General features: G+C 42.4%; 1 protein-coding gene and 1 long non-coding RNA gene across 2 annotated transcripts in view; both read right to left on the reverse strand.

Moving 5' to 3' along the window:
• Nucleotides 1-11: 11 nt before the first annotated feature.
• On the reverse strand, nucleotides 12-7,043 carry LOC138793851 (uncharacterized). Its single transcript, XR_011363364.1, has 4 exons — nucleotides 6,923-7,043; nucleotides 3,335-3,392; nucleotides 1,809-1,849; nucleotides 12-45 (listed from the first exon to the last, which is right to left on the reverse strand). It is a non-coding gene; the product is annotated as an uncharacterized lncRNA (long non-coding RNA).
• A 3,884-nt stretch (nucleotides 7,044-10,927) lies between these two features.
• LAD1 (ladinin 1) overlaps nucleotides 10,928-19,730 on the reverse strand; it is a 41,411-nt gene continuing 32,608 nt past the window's right edge. Inside the window, exons 8-12 of the mRNA XM_069971429.1 lie at nucleotides 17,749-17,815; nucleotides 14,593-14,721; nucleotides 13,988-14,077; nucleotides 13,826-13,900; nucleotides 10,928-11,172 (exon numbers count right to left, since the gene is read on the reverse strand). Of these exons, the coding sequence (XP_069827530.1) occupies nucleotides 11,167-11,172; nucleotides 13,826-13,900; nucleotides 13,988-14,077; nucleotides 14,593-14,721; nucleotides 17,749-17,815 (367 nt within the window). The 3' untranslated portion in view covers nucleotides 10,928-11,166. The remainder of the gene's footprint in view (nucleotides 11,173-13,825; nucleotides 13,901-13,987; nucleotides 14,078-14,592; nucleotides 14,722-17,748; nucleotides 17,816-19,730) is intronic.

Raw genomic sequence — 19,730 nt, forward strand, 5'->3', positions numbered from 1 at the left:
CCTTCTCAACTACGTCTTCCTCCTCCTCGTCTTCTACCTTTTGCACTGAAAACAAAGGGTACATTGACTTCACTAAGAAAGTACCACCTTACTGCTTATAATAAGTTTTACATACAACCAGATCTGCGCCGCTGCGCTGAATCATCTGATGCGGTCCTTATTTGAATCGGTCATCCTATTCTCGTTATTTTTGCTGGAATTCCGGTATGCAAATCAGGTCCATTGTGCACTGGAGGTAAGCCTGGGAAGACGAGTTCAAAGATATCTCCTTCTCCCCTAAATGACATTCTTCCTCTTCTTCTTAGTCTCACCTCCAGTATCCTGCCCGTTTCAGGCCCGTGCGGCCGAATCTCGAGCGCCATCATCACATTGCAGACTCATACCCCACTCTCTGCATTGGTACTGAAGGATAGTGTATATTTGTGGAAATTTGCCCCCTACCCATATCGCCACGGCCATTGGATTATGGGTTCCACCCACACCATACCCCACTCTGATGACGGCGCTCGAGATCCAGCTGCACAGACAGGCTGGGCCGGGTACTGGAGGCGGGACTGAGGAGAAGAAGAGCCATGTGTTGCTTGGGGGGAGGAGGTATCTTTGAACTGGCCTTCCCGGGCTAACCCCCAGTGCACAACAGACGTGATTTCCATATCTAAATATCTGAAAGTAATGAGAAAGGGACGACTAATTCAAAAATTCAGCACAGTGGCGCAGATCTGGTGGTATGTAAAACTTATTATTGGCAGTAAGGTGGTACATTCGCTTTAAATACCAATATGTTGTTACAATAGGCTGTTCTATACTGTACAGTGCTTACAAAGATGTGTTGTAGGTCTTTTAAAAAGGAGGAACTTATTACATTTGTTAGTGTTTAACCCCTTATGGCTTCATCTCCAATTCTGGAAAATAGCTTGTAAAGGCGGTCATCTCATTATAATCACGGCCGCGAATAATGATCATAAGCCTTAAGGGGTATTCCACTCAAAAATACATTTTGATAGGTTGCTGCCTGTGGGGATAACATAACAAATGATGTATTCTTTCCTTTTCATGCTCCCCTGATGTTCACCTACGGTATCTTCGGATTACAGCCAAGACCATCCCAGCTCATTTAAAAGACAGACTGGTCTGAGGATGATAGCCTGCTCAGACAATCACTGGCCGCAGCAGGACAGTGCCGCAGCCACTGGTTTGCCAAGTGGGCTGTCACCCTCAAACTAGTCTTTTGTAGAAGTAGAGGCAGGATCGTCTCGGCAAAGAACACAAGGGAATAAGCACCCCAAAATTCGTTGTTACCGATGTCCTTGCAGCCCTTGCAGCATCATACATTACCTGTCCAGGCTTCTTCTCCGGGCTGTCTTCAAACCCGGGTCCTGCGCGCTCTGTCTTCAGAATGGCCGGTCAGCTGACAGGCCACTGACAGGTCCTGGCCTGTGATTGGCTGAGCGCTCCATCAGCTGACCAGCCATTCTGAAGATAGAGTGCGCGGGACCCGGGGATGAAGACAGCGCAGAGAAGAAGCCTGGACAGTTAATGTATTACTGCTGCTGCTTGTCAAATCGTCGGTCGCCCACCGCGCACCGCTATTCAACTGTAGCGATGCGCAGTGGAAGATTGATGATTTTAGGTCTGGCCCTAAATGAACGATCAGCCGATGACACGATCATCGGCTGATCGTTCTCTCTATTTTACCGAACGATATTCGGCCGAATCAGGCCAAATGGGGACGATCCGGCCGATTATCGTTACTGTGGAATAGGGCCCTTAGGCTCATTTTTCTTTTTAAATTGGCCTTGTTAGAATACCTTCCATTTCTTCTGCTTCTTCTTCTGCTTCTTCCTCTTCTCTGTAAAAGTTAAAAGAATAAAACAATATTAAACTATGAAAATTTAAACAAAATTTACTGAAAGTAAAAAAAAAACCTTTTATTTCACATACTGGATCAATCTGTTAAATAATAAGCCAATATAAGAATAAGCCATGCAGCTTATGTTAAACATAAGCCAAATACAGTAATACCTCAGTTCCCGAACTCCTCGGTATTGAAACCACCCTGAAGTTTTGTTTGTTATCTGAACAAAATCAGGGGAGACAACTGTCAGCTGAATTATTGTTCAGCTGACAGTTATTTTGGTGTTTGGGAACACCAAGGTTACAGGAGCGGGGACTTCCCTCATAATGACGGAAATCCCTGCTCCTGTGGTAGAGGCAGGGAGAGAGCCAAGAGCAGGACAACTGTTAGAACTTGGGTGGAGTAGTCCCGGAAGGATGGTTACCTTTTGCTCTCAAGGATTAAATTGTATAAGGAGCAGGAGAATCGACTGCCATCCCCCCTTTCATGATTCCTTTGCTTGGAACCTGGTGCCCAATGTTTGTCAGCATTGTGCTCCTGGCAATACCGTCTGAGTCCTCGCCTTATTCCTCCTATAAGAAGCTCTTCCTGCTGTCAGCTGACAGTGTATGATATGTGTGGTACCACATCAGGGAGGATGAAGCCACACACATATCAGGCTCAGGATGTCTGTGCAGTATAAAGACCAGATGAATACCAGGAGAAGCATTCTTATAGGAGGAATAAGGCGAGGACTCCAGCGGCTTGTCCCGGATCGCGCCGCCCCGTTCTCCTGTCCCTCTGCCGCTTCCTGGTCTGAGCTGCAGCTTAAGACGCGACGTCTCAAGGTCGCTGAGCCATTCAGCAGTGGTAGCGGAGACCCGCCTCGGCCGCTGAATGGCTGAGCTGCCGTGAGATGTGGCGTCTCAAGCGGCAGCTCAGACCAGGAAGCCAGGAAGCTGCAGAGGGACAGGAGAACGGGGCGGCGCGATCCGGGACAAGCCACTGGAACCAGGGAGGTAAGTGACCAGCGGCATCTATATCCACCCCCTCCTCGGCCATACATGGAAAATAGCCTGGAGTACCCCTTTAAGTGCCTGACTCTGTCATCTCTTGTGCTGCACCAGCACCTACACCTCACACCAGTTCTACCAAGGTCCGGTTACCATGTGTTGAGGGGTGGGTGTTAGCACTCCTGGCCACTGTGACAAGTTGCCTCCAAATACTAGAGCCCACCAGCTGCACACAACATCTGCAACCAGCGCCCGAGCCATGGCCGTTGAGATTTATTGTTTGGGGTTTATGGCTCCCAGTGGCGGTTGAGCAGTAATAGTCTTTTGTGTTCTGTGGGGAACTCTAGATTGTTCCACCCCATTCTGGGATTTCTCCAATAAACAATGCTCTCTTGTTTTTCTTGTTTATTGTAAATTGATATAAAACTTCATAAAATGCTTGTAAACTTGGAATCTATGTTGTGCAAGAATTAAAGCAAATACATACTCATATTCTTCTGTTTCTTCTGGTATATCCTCTGTGTCAGACATTGTGGATTCGGGAGCTACACAGGGAGTGAACAAAAGCAAAAAAAATCCACAATGTTAAACAATTTCAGAAAATACTTGAGTGAAAAGTTACTATTCTTTGTCCTCATCCTTGTAATGTATAAAGTTATCTATACACATGGGACTTAAAGGGGTTATCCAGTGCTTAAAAAAAAAACATGGCCCCTTTTGCCCCACTCTTGTCTCCAGATTGGGTGGGGTGTGAGACTCAGTTCCATTTAAGTAAATGGAGCTTAATTGCAAACCACACTTGAACTGGAGACAAGGGGGGCAAAAGTAACCATGTTTGTGTAGTGCTGGACAACCCCTTTAAGTTCAATCATTGTAAAAATACATTTGGTTTTGTTTTTTTAACTCACAATGACTCACACAAAAACACAGTTTACATTGTGAGCAACGTACCATAGTGTTAGCATGGTTGGCAGAAAGGGCCAGCTTTAAAGGGATACTCTGGAGAATTTTTTTTTTAAATCAACTGGTGTCACAGAGTTATACAGATATGTAAATAAGTTCTATTTAAAAAATCTCCAGTCTTCCAGTACTTATCGGCTGCTGTATGTCCTGCAGGAAGTGGTGTATTCTCTCCAGTTTGACACAGTGCTTTCTGCTGCCACCTCTGTCCATGTCAGGACCTTTCCCGAGCAGTAGAAAATCCTCATAGAAAACCTCTGTTCCCGTCATGGACAGAGGTGGCAGCAGAGAGCACTGAGTCAGACTGGAAAGAATACACCACTTCCTGCAAGACGTACAGCAGCTGATAAGTATGGGAAGACTTGAAATTTTTAAATATAAATAAATTATAGTTCTATATAACTTTCCGAATCTGGTCCATTTGAAAGAAAAATATTTTCGCCAGAGTTCCCCTTTAATGAGATTACACACACTAAAGGAATCGCTACTTGTTACTTTTGATTGGATCTGATTGAATTTGATTGGCTGTCCAGGCATGATGGGAATTGTAGTTTTGCAACAGCTGGAGGGCCGGAGGTTCCCCATCCCTGTTGTAGGCAACAAAGTGGTTAACAAAGATATTCCTGGATGGGACTTTACAAGACATTCCAGGAATTTAGAGATAAAGGGAAGATTAGGGACAAGAGGGTAAAAGCACGGGACAGATCAAGAGGCTGAATAGTTTAGATAGGAGAATAATAAAAGCCAGGGAGAGAGACAAGGGGGGAAATTTGCGCCTATTTTTAGGTGAATAATTGGATTTTTCGCCAATTTTTGGTCTATTAATGAACCAGTATTCAACGGGTGAATATTTTTTAGATACGACTTTTTTTAGTCCGCCTGTTTTCAGCTCACCCAAAAATTCACATTATCCACTTTTTGCACTGATTTATCATTTGCCACCAGTACCAGGTGAATTTGTTTGGGACTTTTTTGGAAGCCAAAGCCAGGAATGGATTTGAAAAGAGGAGAAACCTCAGTCTTTCCTATATGACCCGTTCCCTGTTTATGGTCTGTTCCTGGCTTTGGCTTAAAAAATCTGTCAGATAAATCTGTCTGTGTGAACGCACCATAACATTTTAATAAATCAGTTAGAGGATATAGAAACAAAATATCCACCAATTCTTATTAGAAGAGTCACGCACATAAGGGTCCTTTTACACAGAAAGATTATCTGACAGATTATATGCCAAAGATTTGAAGCCAAAGCCAGGAACAGACTATAAACAGAGATCAGGTCGTAAAGAAAAATGTGGGATTTCTCCTCTTTTCAAATCCATTCCTGGCTTTGGCTTCAAATCTTTGGCAGGTAATCTGTCAGATAATCTTTCTGTGTAAATGGACCCACAGTCCACAGAGAGATTTATCTGACAGATCTTTAAAGCCAAAGCCAGGGACAGACTATAAACAGAGAACAGGTCATAAAGGAAAGACTGAGAGTTCTCCTCTTTTCAAATCCATTCCTTTCTTTGGCTTCCAAAATATGTCAGATAAATCTCTCTGTGTAAACACACCCTAATGCTAGGTTTACACGAAGCGATAATTCGCCCAATCGATCATTTAACGATTTTGAAGCAATGATTTCGATCAGCGTTTAGACGAATAAATAGTTAGAAAAATCGTAAGAAATTTCGTAAGAAAAATCGTTATTGCGATCGTTTTTTAAGATCGCTTAAGCCCATCTTTTACATAGGGTGAATCTTTAAAAGACTGTTTACACAAAGCGATCTGCGAATTTTTAGCGAACGATGAACGACGATTTGTGAACATGTTGAAAGATCAAAATGAACGATTTTTCGCTCGTTGCTTGATCGTTTGCTGTGTTTACACGGAACGATTATCGCTCAAATGCGATCGTTATTGCGAAAATTCGAACGATAATCGTTCCGTGTAAATGCAGCATTAGACTCCTTAGTAAATGTCCCCCCAGGTGTGAGGGAACAGGCTCAAGGAAGCATGAGAGGTAGAGAAGGAATAACACGTAAAGTATACATTCCTACATGTTACATTGAAAAGAGAACATAGAATTCTAATGTCAAGATATTAAAGGACTGGATGATTGTAATAAAGATTTTAAGATCTACTCATTTAAAATTCAAAGTGTGAACCTGAGACTTAACAAATACTACTTAAAGGGGGTTATCAAGCGAAAATCTTTTTTTTTTTTTAAATCAACTAGTTTATGAAAGTTATATAGATTTGTACTTTATTTCTATTTAAAAATCAGCAGTCTTCCAGTACTTATCAGCTGCTGTATGTCCTGCAGGATGTGGTGAATTCTTTTCAGTCTGACACAGTGCTCTCTGCTGCCACCTCTGTCCATGTCAGGAACTGTCCAGAGAAGGAAAGGTCTTATATGGGGATTTGCTACTGCTCTGGACAATTCTTGTGTCGGACAGAGGTGGCAGCAGAGAGCACTGTGTCAGACTGAAAAGAATGCACCACTTCATGCAGGACATATAGCAGCTGATAAGTACTGGAAGTTTCTAAAACCTGTTAATTTGAAATGATTTTTTCTGGATAACCCCTTTAATCAATCTACCAGTTACATATAAATAGACCAGATGCCATAACACAGAAAAATAGTTGCTTGTTTATAACATTTTTTACCAGATATCATTTTGATATCTTTTCTAACATTTAAAACATGTTTTTTTTGTGTGTGTGTTTTTAAAGGCCGTTATGTAAAGAAATTAAACAATGGGAAAACATCAGGAAAAGCACCGAAACCAAAAAAGATGCATATGTAGAACTTTTAATAATTTGCTGTATACTTTAAAGCAAGGATGGGGAACCTTCGGCCCTCCAGCTGTTGCAAAACTACAATTCCCATCATGCCTGGGCAGCCAAAGCTTTAGCTTTGGCTGCCCAGGCATGATGGGAATTGTAGTTTTGCAACAGCTGGAGGGCCGAAAGTAACAACATTCTGACCTAAAAAACGCCATAAAAACTACAGTGACCCCAATTTTTTTTTTGCCTTTTATTTTGCAAATCAATAAAATGGTGCAGTTTGGATTATAGACTAAAGAGCATAAAGTAATAATACAGTATAACATAAAATACACTGCTCACTTACCTGTAGATATTGCGGAGCTGAGATGAAGTGGTAACAATGGGACGCATACAGCACCCAGTCCTTATATTCTGAGGGCAGACAAAGACATCAGAGGAGACGGAGTGATAACGTGCACTATACTTTGTTGGGATTGGCTTGATGTTTCTATTCCTGGTTATCATTCAGGCTCTTCAGAATTCAAAGTGTTCACCATATAAGTATACAGTCCGAGAGACAACCGGTACAGATAAAAACTGCACAAAGAATCTATGGCACTAGGTTTACCTAACAAGGAACTACTAGGTCCTATATAATAATATTACAGATGGATGCTCGGAACACGTGGTAGGTTTTAGTTGTTTTAATAACACACACAAGCAGGTAGGCAAGCATTATACTGATGAGTGGTGGTACACACTATGTATGCTATGTATGTACAGTATGTAAAGCCATATTCTTTATTGGGGATCTATATTTATACAATGATACCTCTGTTCTTGAACATAATCGGTTCTGGAAGGCTGTTCCAGAACAGAGCAGTTTGAGAACCGAGCTGTGTGTTCCTATAGGGAACATTGTAAATGTATGTAATTGGTCTTTACACTCCATGGTCCACACAGTATAAAGACTAGCCTCTTTCTATTTACTGTAAAGGAGCGGAGATTCCTCTCATTATGAAGGGAATTCCTGCTCCTTTGCAGGGTGTGCCCCACAGTGGAGAGAAGGAAGAGTGGCGTGGAAAGTTTAAACAGCTGCCCGCTGCTGCCTGTTTCTCTACCTCTACTGTGGGGAACACAGAGCGGGGATTCTCGTCATAATGACAGGGTTCCCTGCTCTAAATGGATGTTTCCTGCAGCAAAGGCATGTCCCATCTCCAAGAGGCCTCCTTTGGGCCGCCGGCGCCTTTGCTTCTGCACTGAACACCCTTTAAACCGCTTGTCCGGCAGCGTCCATCCGCAGCTTTCCCAGGGGCCACTGCTACTGCTCTCCGCTCCACCAAACTGTCCCACATCCGAGAGGCCTCCTCAGGGCCACCAGTCCTCCGCATCAATCATCTGGCAAACCACCTGCCAGAGCTTTCCCCGGGGGCAACGCTGCTTTTGCCCACTGCCAGAAACAGCTCTTCCAGTCTGCCCCAGCTGCCGGCACCCATTTCTAGGCCGCCACACCGCTGCTGCTCTAAACGAGTGTTCCCTGAAGCAGGGAGAAGCAAGAGCAGCGCGGCAAGTTCAAACAATAGTTCAGCCATAGGCGGATTGTAATGAGGGCAATCTGGGCAACCGCCTGGGGCCCTGAGCTCCAGGGGGCCCAGCTAGATGACTATCACATGACTGGGCCTCAACCAATGAAATGCAGGCTGATCATGTGATCGTCAGCAGCCGGTGGCCTCCTGGGTTCGAGCTGTTCTGGAGGAGAAGAATGGCAGCTCCAACATCTTATCCACCGGGAGGGATAGAGGGAAGCTAGCAGGGCGGTCAGAATGTGACCCTTACATACTGGCAGCCTGGCCCAGCAAGATAGGAGTTAATTGACCCCTTCATTGCTGAGCTGTCTGCATCTGAAGCTCCCATTCTGATCTCCTGGTCAGGGACTCCTATCTACTCTGCAGCTGTCACCTGAGGTCACATCCCACTTCAGAGGAAAGAGAGATAGCACCATCAGGGAGATAGATGCAGACAGTCCAGCAATAAAGGGGTCAATTAACTCCTTGCTTGCTGGGCCAGGCTGCAGGTATGAAAGTTAGCTAGCGACACCTCTTCCCTCTATAGTGGAATGAATGGCGGTCAGGAGATCAGACTGTGAGCTAGATGACCCCAGAACCCAGTAAGGACAGCTGCAAATAACTAGTTACAGGAATATATATGTAACTGGGACAGGTATCTGCAGCTGTACCAAAACTACCACTCTCATCATGCTCTGTAAGTGAAAGCATGGTGGGAGTGGTAGTCTTGCTACAGATGCAGATAACTTGGTTGTAACAGTATATGTATATATATATATATATATATATATATATATATATATATATATATAGTCCAGTATCTGCAGTGAAGACATGACTGGAGTTGAAGTTTTGCTGCAGCTATAGATATATTAGTTTGAGAGTAGGGAGAAAGTGCTTGAAATACATGACATCCATTTTTTCCCAGCAGTATTTGCATCTAACTAGTCCTCCTGCTACCTGCCAGTGCTCCTGATGAGCTTTTCTATGTTCATTAGTAGAGATGAGCGAACCTTGTGCATGCTTGAGTCGTTCCGAACCCGAACTTTCGGCATTTGATTAGCGGTGGCTGCTGAACTTGGATAAAGCCCTAAGGCTATGTGGATAACATGGATATAGTCATTGGCTGTATCCATGTTTCCCAGACAACCTTAGAGCTTTATCCAAGTTCAGCAGCCACCGCTAATCAAATACCGAACGATCGGGTTCGGATCGACTCGAACCCGAACCCGGTTCGCTCATCTCTATTCATTAGTTAGAATCAACCTATAGATTGGTCCTTATTCTAGGCTTGCTTCTAGCTGGCTTGTGGTGCATTGTGGGAAGTGAGTGGGGGCATAGTTATCAGACAAGGATAGTTGGGCTGGGGGCAGGGCTAGAGGGGGCCCATAATTCCTGAACCGCCTGGGGCCCATACTACCCTTAATCCGCCCCTGAGTTCAGCTAACAGTTATCTCCCTTGATTTTGTTCAGATACTGAACAATGTTTAAAGTACTGAACAAAACTTCAGGGGGCAATTTTGTTCAGACACGAGGTATTACAGTAAATGTTTGTTTTGCATTAGCCTAAACCCAACAGACAAACAAAGCTAGAATAATGCTAATTGAATTAGCCACCTGGCCCAAATCACCATAGTGACTAAGCGATAAGTAGCATCCATGCTTCTCTACTTACACACATATGTACAGTTTCAGGGCTGGGTACTCTATTCTGTTCCTGGCTTTGGCTCCATAAATCTGACTGTGTAAACATAACATTAGGCTATGTTTCCACACAGTATTTTGGCCAGTATTTAGTTTACTTCTATTTAAAAATCACCTGTCTTCCAGTACTTATGAGCTGCTGTACGTCCTGCAGGAAGTGGTGTATTCTTTCCAGTCAGACACAGTGCTCTCTGCTGCCACCTCTGTCCATGTCAGGAACTGTCCAGAGCTGCAGCAAATCCCCATAGAAAACCTCTCCTCCACTGGACAGTTCCTGACATGGACTGAGGTGGCAGCAGAGAGCACCGTGTCAGACTGTAAAGCATGCACCACTTCCTGCAGGGCATACAGCATCTAATAAGTACTGGAAGACTTGAGATTTTTAAATAGAAGTAAATTACAAATCTATATAACTTTATGACTCCAGTGGATTTGAAAGAAAGGGGAACACCCCTTTAAAGAGGACATATCACTATCACGTGTACTCAGTTATTTTACTGTAGGTAGGAAGTAAATATGACTAAACATAAAACAAATCACCCCTGAAATCATTGAGGCTGTAAACTCTATAATATTGTAACAAAACTACCATGGAAACAGCTCACTGGAGCGGCCATCTTGAGGCTGGCTGCTGTACACATAAGCCACACCCCCAGATTCCAAACATGTATGCTGCAGAATTTGAGGTTTGTGTGCACTCTAGACTCTCATCAGCAGCAGGGACAGCACTTTGGACTGTAACATTTCTTCAGTGTATCTAAACCTGTCATGTGTGATACTGCATTTTGAAAAATGCTCTAAACCTAAAATATATGAAGCTAGCGCTCCTGAGGCAGACTCTATGAGAAGGTCGCCAATCAGCTCCTGAGCTCGCTTCATAGGGACCTCTGACCCTCTGGTGTAGCGGTATGCCACAGGTCTTTAAGGGGTTAATGCATCATACTTGTTATATTTAGAGCTACTTCCATATCCATAGGATTCCACTATAAAGAGAATGCCAGCTGCATCAATGTAAATTTGGATTCCCAATGTTGAGGTATGAAATTTTCTTCTCCAGAACTCAATTTCTGATTTTAGCATAAAAAACAAAGAGAAGGAGAAATGGTTGACAATTTCCTTTTAATTTGTATTTTTACATTATTTATCATTTTGCCATTACAGACCATCAGTGATAATGGGAGATCAAGGTAGTAACTGAAGTCATTTCATACAAAAGCTAATCGAGAAATTTAAGAGATCAAATTTTAAACACCATTGTCTTCTTCTCTCATTGTCATTGTCTTCATGTCTGTTAGATGAGTAGGAGTTCTTTATCGCAGATTCTTTAATTCTTGCAAGATCATGGCTAAAATGAAGAAGAAAAAAAAGGTGTACCTTGCATCAAGTGTCTTGAAAAATACATGCAGGCTTGCTTGGGCAGTGTCCATGATCCTTCCTAGACCATGTTAATTTTTATTTAAAGTTGTTTCAAGTTTTAAGTTGTTACAATTACAATGATAGGCAACTTGCATAACTTTTATATTATTTGATGGCTTTTAAAAAAATTTTAATATTTTAAAGAAACGAAATGTTCCTTAAAATTGCTCTATTCCCATGCTTATAGCGCTTTTATCCTTTAGTCTAGGGGACTGTGTGAGGTGTCATTTTTTGTAACATGATCTATACTTTCTATCAGTATCTAATTTTTTGATCACTTTTTATAACAATTTTTCTGGATTTGATGCGACCAGAAATGTGCACTCTGCAATTTTTTTGCACTTATGCCGTTTACCATGCGAGATACGGAATGGGATACTTTAATAGTTCGGGTGGCGATAACAAACATGTTTGTTTATTTATTAACTTATTTTTATTTATTAAATGGGAAAAGAGGGTTATTCAAACTTTTATCAGACTAGGGGATTTTTTTTTTAAACATACACAGTAATTAGAATCTATATACAGAGAACTGATCTCTCATTGAGATCAATGCTGTGTATATAATAGAACACTGATCCATTAGATCAGTGCTCTATTACTCCGGTCTGCTGCAGACCAGATCTCTAGATTACTGATCCGGGATCATCGTCATTCCGACGCTGAGGCCCGGCAGGGTAAGGAGAAGGGATTCCCCATCGGCAATCGTATCGCAGGGGGGATCACCTCACAAGACTACCATGGAGGGGCTCTGCAGGGCATTTAAATGCAGCTTATTAAATGTCGTTATTAGCGGGCACAGCGATCAACCACGCCCGCTAATAGCCACGGTTGAGCTCTCTGTTACGGAATCCCGCCTCAGTGTCAAACGTTGTCTCTATGGGAGGGTTTGCTACATGTCAATTCTTTGAGCAGAGAGCGGAGGAGAGCAGAGGTGCGTGAGCCCTCCCATAGAGACGCCATTTGACACTAAGGCAGGCGGGATTCCGTGGCGGAGAGGACCACCATGGAATTCCGCCAAATTTAGTGTGAACTGGCCCTTAGGCATAGGAAATGTAGAAAATATGACACATGTATATCACAAAGCTAGCAATCATAATCCCTATTGAGTTTATTGATGTGGCTTCCAGCTGCACCCTATTAATCTTTATTGCTGCTCTCCTACCATATGAGCCACGTCTGCCGGGTTATCTTTACATTGGGGAAAAATGTGTTTTATTGCGGTGCATAAGGCCGGGAGAGGGGCGGCAGCTAGTCATTTGGGCAAAGAGCCACCGTGAATAGTCACAGCCCTGTCAGCACGCTCTGCGGGGATGATTGACAGTAAGAGAAATCCACTAGTGGCCTCCTCCCACACCGATTTACAATGATTTATGCCCACAAGCGGGCAAAAATTATGGCAAAAATCTTCATCTGCACAGCAGGATGTTGGGAAGATCCCATCTGCTATACTGCTGCTATACAGGCTTTGTCCAAGCAACATATGCGCAGTGGTGCACATACGTCACTAACCCATTTAAACATACACTTCAGGGTGCCTATCTATTGCATGTTGCAAATGAAATTGATCTCATAGCTCTTACGGTTTTTTTAACTTTGGTTCCTTTAAAAGGGTATTCTGGGAGGCGGCATGTCCAAAAGCTGATGTGAGCAGTTACATATCTCGGATCTCCGCTACCTGGCTGTTTTCTTCATTATAAATTTATCTCATATCAGATTCACCTGTCTGCGCTATGAGTCTGAAAGCCACACAGAAGTCCCTGGGGAAACCCCAGACCACAAACTGCCATATGCATACGTATGATCAGACCCGGATTGGCCCAGCGGGGAAGTGGGGAATGCACCAATGGGCTCAGAGCTAGAATGGGCTCTCCTTGCTTGCTTCACTTTCATCACCTCTTTTGAGCCGGGTTTTGCGTGTGGCACTCTTGATAAACGCTTGCAGTTAAATGGTGCTATCATTGTCAGAGTGACCAGCTATTGGCTCCCAGCTATGCCAACCACTTTGGTGGCCGCAGGTAGCTTACTGCCTTAGCAGTCTAACACATGAGAGACATCATGCACAAGGAGGACAAGAGGACAGCAAAGCAGCCAGGTGAGTATGTTTTTGTTTTTTTAATTTCACCGGGAGGATGCCTACGCGAGGGGCTAAATACCAGGGGGATTACCTACAGTGGGGTGCCTATAACATTGGGTATATTATATACTGGTGGGGGGGAGCTATCTAACAGGAAGATTACTTACTGGGGGATTGCCTATTACATTGGGTAGACTATATACTGGTGGGGGGGAGCTATCTAACAGTGGGATTACTTATTGGGGGGCGCTAACAGGGCATTGCCTATTACATTGGGGTTTACTACATACTGGGGGCTGACTTTTTCATGACATATTTTACTCTGACATTGGTGAATGTTGATTGATATATGTAGCGGTTATTTACAAAACATATTGAGAAAATTGGGGTGAAAAATGTATTTTGATTCCTCTGCCCTAAGATATACAGTCATGCCACATGAATCTATATTCTATAGATGTTTATTACGTTATTTTTCAGCTTTGAAATATATTTCATGTTTTACCTTGGAATCACTTGAAGATTGAGACCGCTGCTGCCATAACCTTCTCTTACTGGCTACGTCCCCAGTTCTGAAGTCCTATAAAAGCACATTTTTGCAATTACCAATATTAGTGGAATTATAAAAACATTTTCTGTATGACAAATCTGTGTACTAAGCCAATACCTTCAAGCCTGAAGAGGCACTTGAACTGTTTTGTATCTTGTTTCTCCATTGGTTAATACGAGACGCAACACCTCCAGGAAGATTTAAATCCTGGGAAAGATTAAAAAGTGATCTGGTAAGGACATGAAAGTTTTTACAATTTACTTCTTTTCTATCCAGACATTTCTTTAGCTATGGATAGAGAGAAAAAAAAGGATAGAGAAAAGAAGGTGCAAACACTGAGGTCAACATGTCACTGAGACCTGGTAAGTATAAAAGATAGGGTTCTCACGATCGCATCGTGAGAAGCCGATCCGTCACCAGGCCACCATGGATGCCTTTTGATCAGCATTTAAATGGTTAATTAGCCAAAGTGGGAGGGCGGGAGGGAGCCATGGGTTTCTAAGAGGTTAAGGCAATGTTCCCACTTCAGGAACATATCTGGGCAAGGCGGACGTCTCGTCATAGACCATGATCATTATTAGCGGCTGTCTATTTGAGGCGCCCACCTGCCACCGATATGTTCCTGAACTGGGAACATGGCCTAAAATGGTATGTTATTCAGGTTGTACTGTATCAGGATATCGCACTACACACAGTTCTGTGAATAATGAAATATTTCTCACCTTTTTGGAAATCTCTGGCCTAGTTGTACTGTCTTCTTTTTCAAAGATGCTCCTCTTGCTTACAATGCCATCCGATCCTCCAAGAACACTTTCATTACGAACACTTGGTATTCTGACACTCGCTGTTTTCTGGGAAAAAAAATTTTTTGGTTTATAACCATGAAAATAAATCACTAGTTTGTACAGAAGTCTATGGTGTAACTACGTTAGTATCTCCACAATAATTTTTATCTCTATAAAACCACTGCTTTAATACAACTATAACTTGTGCACATACATCTTCAGGTCACTTTTTTTTTTTTTTAAAGCAGTATTTAGATCTGTATTTTGGTCAGTATTTTTAGCGTCTTGGGATGAAAGAGTGGACGGTTTCCAAAGACCCGCCAATAAAAACACCAAAGTTGGTGCATAGCATTTTTTTTTAGCTCAAAAATGCTGCAGCATGGGAAAAATAAAATGCAATACCAACATGACGTTTTTTAGTTTGTCATTTTTTAGGGCATTATATAGGGCATAATATAGTTAATCTTGTACAACTTGTAAAGTTATATATTCCTTCAAATATATTAATTTAGCAAACTTGTCTCCTCCTCCTGATATGCTGCTCTTTCCCTCCTATCGTTGACAGCTCTGCTCTAAAAGCACTGGTCTGGCTGGTGCATATAGACATATTGATTACATATTTATAAATATTATACAGTATATGCACACACTATGAGGGACATTTATTAAGTCCGGCGTTTTTTTCACTGGGCTTAAAGGACAACTCAGTCAATTTTCTTTTTTAGCTTATTTAACACACATTACAAAGTTATATAACTTTGTAATGTGTGTAAATAAGATGTGTGGCCCCTTTCCCCCCCTTTTCCGACCCCCGACACTCCACCTTTCTCCCCCTCACAGCAGGGGGCGGGCCAGGTCTTCTTCCTCTTCTGGTAAAGTGAATGGGACATGAAAAGGCAGCAGCCTTTTCATTGGCTGGACAGCATCACATGGCTTCCAGATTGCTCAGCCCTGGTTGGCAGAGCTTGCTGGAAGCCATGTGATGCGCCCAGCCAATGAAAAGGCTGCCAGTGCACAAGTGCACCAGCAGCCTTTTCTCTCCCATTCACTTCACGTTCCGAAGACGCCGCCCGGAGGTGATGGGGGCGCGGCCGGCGAGAGATTCAAGTGGTGATCGTCACTGTAGGGATGGTGAGTATGCAGTGTGTGTCTGTATATATATATATATATATATATATATATATATATATATATATATATATTTTTAGGTCCTGCCAGAGTTCTCCTTTAAAGCGACTCTGTATCCACAATCTCCCCCCCCCCCACAAACCACTTGTACCCTCGTATAGCTGCTTTTAATCCAAGATCTGTCCTGGGGTCCGCTCGGCAGGTGATGCAGTTATTGTCCTAAAAACAACTTTTACATTTTCAGCCCTGTGTCAAACTGGAGTGGCCTAGAGTGTCTGTGGATTAGACTTGCACCACCCCTCCGTCTCTCCTCTCCACCCTCTTCATCATTCGGAATGCCCCTCGACATTTTCTCCTATTCATCACCTGTCTGAATACTGCACAGGAGCTGTGAGGTGATAAATATTAAAAAAAACCTGCCCTGGGGCTTTCCTAATTGTGAAGAGGGCAGGAAGGAGGGACAGAGAGGCGGTGCAAGCCTAGGTCACACACACTCTAGGCCACGACAATTTGACACATGGCTGTAGGTTTAAAAGTTGTTTTTTAGGACATTGACTGCATCACCTGCAGAACGGACCCCAGGACAGATCTTGGACTAAAAGCAGCTATAAGAAGGTACAAACAGTTAGGAGGGGGCAGATTGTGCAAATAAAGTGAAACCTATGCCAGTTAAGAGCTGGCGTAGGTTTTACTGACATTTTTCCTCCAGAAAAATTATAAATGCAGCGCAAGCAGAGGCGACGCCCCCCTCTGTGTTCTGCCAGCCCCCCTGTTATGCCCTTGCCTGGGTCGGGCCCACCTGCGCCTTAAAAAGACATTTTAGCAGCATAATAAATATCCTCCTATAAATTTACATTATAGCTATGTAGGCACCAGCCAGACCACTGCTTTTAAAGCAGAGTGGTGGTCTGTTACCTAGACATTGTGCTGTCAACAATGGGAAGACAAAAGCAGCAAAAATATACAAGTTTAACTATGTTATTTGAAATGAGAATACCCCTTTAAATTGCAGCAGTTTATGCCTTTTAGCAATTTTCCCCATAGACATCTATAGGTGGATAAAAATTCCAGAGAAAATGCCAATATGCATATAGACATGACTTTTTTTCTGGAGTTTTCCCCTCCCCTATGGAAGTCTTAGGGGAGGGGGGGGGGGGGTTGAGGGATTGCCATTGTTTCTTGAAGAAAAAGTCTGTCTATATGCATATTGGCATTTTTTGTAATTTTTTTCCTCAAGTCTTTAAATCTTGGAGTCACGTGAAAAAGAATCACATGACTTGTACTGGAAACAGATAAACATAGGGGAAAACTGCTGAGAAAATCTATACTAATTACACTAAAGTAAGAAAATGCCAGCAAAACTGTTGGAAAAAACACCAAAAAGCAGAAAAAATGGCTGGCATTTTTTAATTGTTTTTGTCACACTTTTTCAGCGCAAAAAAATTATCCAAAATTGTGTCTGAGGGAAGCCTTATCCAGTTTTCTTGTTCTAAAGTAAACAGTGAATTCCAAAGGGGTTGTTCAGCAAAAAAAAATCTTTCAAATCAACTGGCGTCAGAAAGTGCCAGAGGTTTGCAATTTATTTCTATTTCAGAGTGGACACAGGGAAGAAGATTTAAGACATCCGGAGGGGGTAAATATGAGGGGAAACAAACAGGGAAATGGTGCAAGATAGGTTATACATGCATATTATACATAGGGTGGTATTGGGAAGGGGGGGGTCATTTAGAATACTTTTTTTGTTACCCGCATAACCCCTTTAAGGTAAGAAAATTACCTTCATTTTCATTGTTCCGTACACCATGGGAACATAAGTTTTGGGCTCCGTTCATATCTGTGCTAACCCTGTCACATGTTTCATCAAAACAACAGACATGAGAGTCATGTGACCTTTCACAAGTTGATCTCATTTTATTCTAATCCAATATTGAAACAAAAACCTGAATCAGTAAAGGAAGACACTACCTTTACAGCCGATGTATATTTCTCCACTCGATCGTCTATCTTACGGAGTGACAACCGTAAACTGGAACTAGGCAAAAAAATAAAAGAATAGAACATCAGAAATAAATGTGTGAACACAGCAAATCTGAGTTTCACCCATGGAAGTTGTATTTCCCACATATAAGACAGTGGAGTCTGCTCTATACATTTTAAAATTCTCTCATTTTTAAAATGAATAATATTAGAGACAGAACATATTGTACTGAAAGCAAACCTTCTTTCCCCTGACATCATCTTTCACTCAGAACACCACCAATACACATAGGCTAGGTTCACATTATATAAAAATGACGGCCGTTATTTAAAAAAATGACTGATGTTATTTGCACAATGACGGCTGTTGTTATGAAAGACGTCCATCATTTTTATATAATATCAACCCAGCCCTAAGATGCAAATCATGACATGGCATATGCAGAGCTATTCTTCCTTCTACACACCTCCCTCGCCCTCCCAGCACACAGATACAAAGCACCCAGCAGCCACTTATTAAAGGGGTATTCCTATTGGTTCACACTGCACACCGTTTAACATATCAGTTTTTAAAGTGTACATAAAAATACAGTTACATAGTTACATAGTTAATACGGTTAATACGAGGGGATGGATACAGGGAAGGGGAGGGATGATAGGTTCTATACATATGCATTTAAGTTATTTTGGTCTAGGAACTTGTCTAGGCCTGTTTTGAAAACGTTAAAAAGAAAAACATTTAAAAAAAACAAACATCCATTTTAATCTAGTTATTGTTATTAGTATTATTATTATGGAAGTCAACGAAAAATAGATCCAAACACATTGCATCCCCCCCCCCATAAAATGTATAAGTTAAATGGACTGCAAAAGCGCAATGTTAACACATAGTTAAAGGGGTTATCCAGCATTTAATTTTATTTTATATATTGCTGCCCTGTTGGTAAACATAATAAACATGATATGCTTACCTCTCCAAGATCCCCCGATGTCCCGATGCATCCTCTCCAGTGTCCCCCACTGTCTCCTCTTCTGAGAGGAACTTGTCTCAGGAGTAACAGCCTGCTCAGCCAATCACTGACTGAGATGGGACAGCCCTGTGGCCTGTGATTGGCTGAGCGGGCTGTAACTCCCAAGATAAGTTTGTCTTGGGAGTAGTGGAGCTGCAGTCAGCGGGGGACAACAAAGGGGCAACATCAGGACACCGGAGCAGCGTAGAGAGGTAAATATAGCATGTTTATTATATTTACCAACAGGGCAGCAACATTTTTTATGCTGGATGCTGGATAACCCCTTTAAACGTGTACGGCTTGTCAAGATAAATATTTTTCCAATACATTGATTTAGCAAACTTGCCTCCTTCTCCTGATATGGCCGCTCTTCCCCTCCCATTGTTTACAGCTCATTGTCTAGGTTACCAATCTAAAAGCAGTGGTCTGGCTAGTGTATATATAGATATATGGTGTGGTGGTCCATCCAATGCTTTTAGAGTGGTGGGTAATCTAAACAACAAGGTGGGGGAGAAAGAGTAGCATATCAGGAGAAGGCAAGTTTGCTAAATAAATGTATGAAAATATTTAATTTGACGACTAGTAATTTACTTCTATTTAAAAATCTAAAGTCTTTCAGTACTTATCACCTGCTGTATGTCCTGCAGAAAATGTTGTTTTCTTTCCAGTCTGACACAGTGCTCTCTGCTGCCACCTCTGTCCATGTCAGGAACTGTTCAGAGCAGTTGCAAATCCCCATAGAAAACCTCTCCTGCTCTGGACAGTTCCTGACATGGACACAGGTGGCAGCAGAGAGCACTGTTTCAGACTGAATACCCCACTGACTGTGTCAGTCAGAAAGAATACACCACTTCCTGCAGGACATACTGCAGCTGATAAGTATTGGAAGACTTAAGATTTTTAAATAGAAGTAAATCACAAATCCAGTTTTGCTGGATAACCCTTTTAACTCGGAATAAC

Source organism: Dendropsophus ebraccatus, chromosome 5 (genome assembly GCF_027789765.1).
Source record: "Dendropsophus ebraccatus isolate aDenEbr1 chromosome 5, aDenEbr1.pat, whole genome shotgun sequence".
NCBI classification, from domain to species: domain Eukaryota; kingdom Metazoa; phylum Chordata; class Amphibia; order Anura; family Hylidae; genus Dendropsophus; species Dendropsophus ebraccatus.